Genomic DNA, 6353 nt, shown 5'->3' with positions numbered 1-6353 from the left:
ACCCTTGATCATTTGTAACTTATTATTTTGTCATATCTTGCCCTGTCTGATGTTCCCCCTCTCTACCCCATCCTCCCGGTATCGCCAACTTGATCAGTTTTCACTACTAAAGAAATGATGACAAATCCTACTTAAAGTTTAAAATGCGGAATAATTCTTAACCCACTCTTGACTTACTTTACTGAGAGGCTCTTTGATCCTTTTACTCAAATTATTTTAATAAAAGTTCCCTTCATCTCTGACTTCCTGAGGAAAACAACAGAAGCAACATAGTTCACCAGAGACTCCAGCTCAGACCAGGAAGCCAAGCAACATGCACGGAGTCCCCAGCAGCTCCCCGAAGTCGGTGCTGTCTCATAGTCATGGTTTCTTTTTCACTTGAGAATTTCACCTAGACTGAAGGGATTCAGCGTAGATGCTATTTTGCTTTACAATAAAGGGTGGATTTCCTTCCTTTCCACTTCCCTGCACGTAGTAGACCGTCCATCGGTAGATAGTGTTATTGGGCGTGTTGTTAGTGCTAATGATCATGAGATTGTTTAATCCAGGTCTTCTAGTTTCTACCCCATTTCCCCAAAAATAAGACAGTGTCTTATATTAATTTTTGCTCCCAAAGATGCACTAGGTCTTATTTTCAGGGGACGTCTTATTTTTCCATGAGAATACGGTACACATTTATTGTTTATTGTTTTATTAAAACAGACCTCACACTTCCTGTCTGCTGCGCTGCGGCCAACAGTGAGCTGTGCGGTGGCGCCTGCCGCTACGGTCCATAGTCCAGAGTTACAGTAGCTTCCGGGGGCCTTATTTTCGAGGGGGATGCCTTATATTTCAGCAAGAGGCAAAACTGCGGGTAGGTCTTATTTTCGGGGGTGTCTTACTTTCGGGAAAACAGGGTAGTTAAAAGCACGAGTGTGGAGAAACGCCCTGTGTGTGCTTGCTCATATGTGCGTCTAGTACTAGAGCTTAGATGCTTAGCACCCCACTTTTCAGAAGGCTCTGGATGACAGTGACAGCCCAAAATCCATTTGCAGAGTCCCTAACTAGTTTGGGCCTCCCTTGAATTCGTACTCCGGGCCTTGGGTAGTACATTACTTTACCCCTCCCCAGCCGACACACCTGAGGGGCTCACCTGGGTACATCCTTGATGGAGGTGCCTCTACTTGGGACAGTTCAGGGTGTGGCCTAGGCATGAGTCACACCCTATCAGTCTTACCCCGACTGCCTTGTCAGAAGCCCCTGGACCAATCTTGTCAGTAGCCCTTCTATCTAACAGCTTGCACGTCCCAATCATGGTCTTATTCCTGCTTCTGTAGACCCACTTGTAACCGTATTGCTCTGCCACCAATCATGCTTTTGTGAGTCTCCTTGGCCCCTCCCATGCCCGGTCTAAAGCTTAGTGCAGGCTCGCTGTCAGTCTGCACGGACTCCAGGGCAGTGAGTTGGGTTGGGTTTATCTGCACAAACCTGCGGTTGCCATTTTGACCTTGTGCTATGGCCTCCCTCATCCGGGTGATTGTCTATGTCTTTGTGTTGTCTCTGTCCCTTTTATGGAGACTTGGTGGCGTAGTGGTTACCAGGTGGGCTGCAATCTGCAAGGTCAGCAGTTTGAAACCATCAGCCACTCTGTAGAAGAAAGGTGGGGCTTTCTACTCCCATGAACAGTTAGTCTTGGACACTCCCAGGGGAAGTTCTGCCCTGTCCCAAGGGGTCACTATGGATGGGCATCAACTCAATGGCAGTGAGTTTGAGTTTGGTTTTGCCCCTTTTAAGACTGAATAAATGTTCTTCTAAAATTATATTTGAGATTGGGATCTCTTATGTGCCCTAACACAGCGTTTGAAAACAATTCAAATCCTTCCATAAAGGTAGATATGAAAGAAAACAGTTAGTGAGCGTGGACATGGAACGGATCGGAGCTGGACACCCAGGGAATCCAGGACAGATGAACCCCTCGGGACCAGTAATGAGAGTAGAGATACCAGGAGGGGAAGGGGAGAAAGGGGGAACCGATCACAAGGGGACGGGCAACAGAAGAGTGGGTGAAGGGAGACATCAGTCAGTGTAAGACATGACAAAATAATAATAATTTATAAATGATCATGGGTGAGGGAGTGAGGGGGGTAAACGAGCTGATACCAAGGGCTCAAGTAGAAAGCAAATGTTTTGAAAACCATGATGGCAACAAATGTACAAATGTGCTTGACACAATGGATGGATTGTGATAGCTGTATGAGCCCCTATTAAAATTATTTTTTAAAAAAAGAAAAAGAAAACAATTAGTGAATAAACATAGCGCAAGATTCTCTTAAAGAAATTGCAAGGACAAGAAACTAGCTCGACACACTCTCACACTCACTCTCACTCACTACTCACACTCGCTCGCTCATTCACTAAACAAAAAGAAAATTCAAAAAGGAAAGAAACTAGCTCTTCCTTTAGCTAAGTGGGTGCGGCTGTGCATTGTCTTTTGAAGGTGAAATGGCTGGTCTCTGGTGTGGCATCCTAGTGGCGTTGTAGGTTAAACACAGGACTGCAAAGCGGCAAAGCCAGCAGTTCGAAACCACCATCCATTGCTCTGGAGAAAGATGAGACTTTCTATTCCTGTAAAGACTGGGAGTCCCAGAACCCATGGGAGTAGCTCTCCCTCATCCTGCAGGGTCTCTGAGAGTCAGCTTCCACTCGATGGCGTGAGCTGGGCATTTCCTCAGTATCTTTATGACCAGAGGTAGGGTTGCCGTTTGGGCCCGGCCTCACCTGAAACCTTGCTCATCCGCCCCCAGGAAGCTGGGAGATGGGAGCGTGAGCCTCCCTGAGGGTCCCATTTTCCAGAGAGGCAGATGGCTTCCAGGCCCTTAAGGAAACATACTACATTCTCATACTATCCAAAGGGAATGCTGAAATAAAAGGGAGGGGAGGAAGTCTCTTCCTTCTTTTGAATTTTATATTCTCCTTTCAAAGAACCCAGCCCACCCATCCCAAACCCTGTGATTTGAGCTGATCCCACCCCACCCCCCACCCCCAATAACCAGGGCCCTGCCAGGAGCTGGCGTCAGCTCCACAAGCCCCTGGTTGGCTTTTATTTGCCCTGAAAGAGCCTGTGCTTGTGTGATCTTAGAACTCCTCCATGTTCGCTCTGGAAATACAGGAAAACAAACACTCAGAATAAAGGGCCGGGGACGTAGTGGGGATGCCCTGGGCTGCTAGCCATCAGGTCAGCAGTTTGAAACCACCAGCCGCTCCTTGGGAGGACAAAGAAGCTTTCTACTTTCGTGGGAAACCCGCAGGGGCAGGTCTGCCCTGCCCTCCAGGGTCGCTGTGAGCCAGAATGGACCCCATGGCAGCAGTGAGTTTGGGGTTACTTATTTGGGGGTGGTGGCTGGGAGGGTATCTTTTCAGTGTGGCTACTTACAGCAACTCGGGGGTGGGGGTGGGGTGGCCAGTAACAGTCATGAGGGGAATTCCAGAGCTGTGGCCCCTACCTAGTCCTGGAGGCATAGGAAGTGCTGTGTGGAGCCTCTGTACGGAGTGTACTGGGGTGTCTGCGAGAGCATGCATGTCCCCAGGGAGAACGACCTGGGGGTGGCAGGGGTGGCGGAGGCGGTGCAGGTGCCCTGTCTCGGATGCAGTAGATGAGCATGCAGCGGGTGTCTGCGCAGGGCCCACATCTAGACCCCTAAGCCGTTACTCTCTCCTTGACCTCCCTACTGGAGGACAGAATGCCTTCTGCAGGGAGCAGAGAGGGGTGGTGAGCTCTGCCCCCACCTCTGTGGCCCAGCTCCGGCCTGGAGCAGCGTCGGTACGTGCTTGGCATCTTTATTTTGGAAGCTGCCCTACCGCCTCTCTGTAACCAAGAATGAGGTCACGCTGTGCTTACCGGTATTCCTGGCAAATCACCTTAATGCTCACGGGGCTCAGGTTGGCCTTGTATTCACCACGTCGATATAGACTTTGGGCCACACTAAAGCCACTCAGTGAGAAAAAGGCACGCGTACAGGTTAAAGGATCTTTGCTCCATTCTCCCTGACTGGACAGACTCTTGCTCAATGGGGGAAAAAGAACACAATTAGGTTGCTAAATGCAAAGTAAGGACAAAGCAAGGAAGACTTCGGGCCCCTGTCCACCCTGCATTTTATGACTGCCTGACCTTGGTTCAGTTGGGCTCACAGTGTGACACTGCTGTCCTTATTTATGATCTGGCCATGTCACAGCGTTGACCCACACAGGGGCTCGTTCCTCCACCGTCTCGAACAGCCGAGGCTGAGCACTGACAGCAGGCTGTGGCTATTGGTACCAAAGTAAATAACTAATTAAAGCCCGAGCTCACTGCTGTCGAGCGCCTTCCGATTCACGGGGACCTGACAGGATGGGTAGAACTGCCCCTGTGGGTGTTGGAGACTGACTCTCCAGAAGCAGAAAGCCTGGCCGGCTTCTCTCACGGAATGGCTGGTGGCTTCCAATGGCCTTGCTTGTAAAGACCAGCCCGCCGCGTAACCTCTGCTCTGCCGAGCTCCTCCCTGAAGGCTCCTAGTTGGCCATCTAAGGGAAGGAGCCATCTTATGGGATAGAATGCTCAGGAGATGGGAAGGCTGGGTGACTGCTATTTCCTGGGCATCCTGTGCTGGGTGCCGTGGGGGCGGGGGTGGGGGGGGTGGGGTCCGAGCAGTGAGAAGGATCAGATGAGATGAGCTCAAGAAGCTCCGGAGGAGGGCCCAGCTCACCGCTGGTGCAGTCTTCCCAGCTGTTGGGGAGGTGCTGTGACACACCGCAGAAGCCTCTTGCCAGCCACAGGACTCGGCACAGCCAAGCTTTCAAGCTGGACGGACACATTCTTTAACATCTGGGTGGTTCTCTGTTTTATGTTGTTGTTGTGGGGTTTGTTGGAGGGTTTGGGGGGCGTGGGTTCTGTAGGTTTTGCTGTATTTGACATCCAGCATAGGCAGTAACTGGATCACTGCCTTCCTAGGGTCATGACAGGGGAGGTCAGGAAGAAACTGGGAACCAGGGAGTCCAGAAAAGCAGAAGCTGTTTTAAATAGGTGTGGTCTATCGCTTCCCGGCCTTTTGGCTAAGATCAAGTGTAATAAAATGGGTGTGGTGATAATTGCACGACTCCTTTTAAGGTGATTGCGCCATTGAACGGTAGGTGAATTATATGTCAATAAAACTGTTAAGCAACAACACAACATCAGCTGACACAGTGGCTTCCACAATGGGCTCAAACGTAATAAAAACTGGAAATGGTGGAAGCCCAGCGGTGTTTTGGTCTGTTGGCAGAGCCAGCTAAATGGCACCAACCAGCCAAGACTGAAGGGATCTCTACCATGTGCCTACCACGGGGTCTCCCTGGTTTGCCTCTTGGCTTGTGCTGTTTGCTCTGTGGGAGGTCCAAGAGAGATGGGGGTGAAGTCCGAGCCCCGCTGTACCTCTTCCTGGCAAGTCTCCTCATCTTTCTGAGTTAGAGCCTCGTGATGCAAAATGTGGAGCTAACACCACCCCCACTTGGAAAGGTTCAATCCAGTGTCAGGTGGGCCCCAAGGTCCCTTTGACCCTGGCCACCCACATTCTCTGAAAGCCTGAGGCTCACGGGTCGCCATGACCCCCTGGTAGTTTCTCCCCATGGAAACCCAGCCTGCCTTTCTAGCCAAGTGAGCCCTGCTGCAGATGGGCAGATAGAGCTATTCCTGCAGGTCATTGTGCCCGGGCCCACTCTGTTCAGCCCCGAGGACGCTGCCCTGTGCCGCCCCCTCCCTGCAGCTCGCCCTGTAGCCCATATTACCGCATGTTGCTTCAGGATGGCCCGTGTTACAGCTGCTAAAGCAAGCAACTGAGATTAGTATGGGTTTACTCAGTGGTGACACGGGACTAGCCCCACCGTTTGACACGTAAAAGCAGCTGCTACCTGCAGCTTGTAGCTGGGGCCCAGGCATCCAGACGCAAAGCACCAGCGCTCCCCCTGGTGGATGTCTCGGGAGGCCCGGCTGTGCTGCTGGTGTTACCACTGTGTTTGGGACAGAGGAGAGTCCATTCAAAAAGGAGTGTTCAACAGGCGCATTCTTCTTCCTCTCCTTTGGGTGTATGCTTCACATTCTTGCCTTTTCTTTCTCCCCTGCTCTACAAAAGACTACTACAGCCCAGCAATGCTGGGCCTGAAGACGGACCAGGAGGTGTTGGGTGAACTCGTGAGGATGAAGATGCCTGCGGTGGCCGACCTGCTGGAGGGGCACGGGGTGCTGTGGACCTTGGTGGTGTCCCGCTGGTTCATTTGCTTGTTCATCGACATCCTGCCTGTGGAGGTGAGGGGCGTGTACATCTTGGGACTGACAGGGCAGGTCCGAATTCTGAGGGGCTGAG

The 6353-nt window shown here is 51.4% G+C and overlaps 1 protein-coding gene across 1 annotated transcript in view; it reads left to right on the top strand.

Moving 5' to 3' along the window:
* Positions 1 to 6353, top strand: part of GRTP1 (growth hormone regulated TBC protein 1) — an 89217-nt gene that overhangs the window by 60629 nt on the left and 22235 nt on the right. Inside the window, exon 6 of the mRNA XM_045283813.1 lies at positions 6123 to 6295. Coding sequence (XP_045139748.1) covers positions 6123 to 6295 — 173 coding nt within the window. The remainder of the gene's footprint in view (positions 1 to 6122; positions 6296 to 6353) is intronic.

The sequence above is a fragment of the Echinops telfairi genome, unplaced genomic scaffold (assembly GCF_000313985.2).
Source record: "Echinops telfairi isolate 266 unplaced genomic scaffold, ASM31398v2 ScPeMD7_7467;HRSCAF=8505_1, whole genome shotgun sequence".
Taxonomy (NCBI): Eukaryota; Metazoa; Chordata; class Mammalia; order Afrosoricida; family Tenrecidae; genus Echinops; species Echinops telfairi.
The sequence above is the reverse complement of the archived record's forward strand: the minus strand, read 5'-3'. Positions and strand labels throughout refer to the sequence as shown.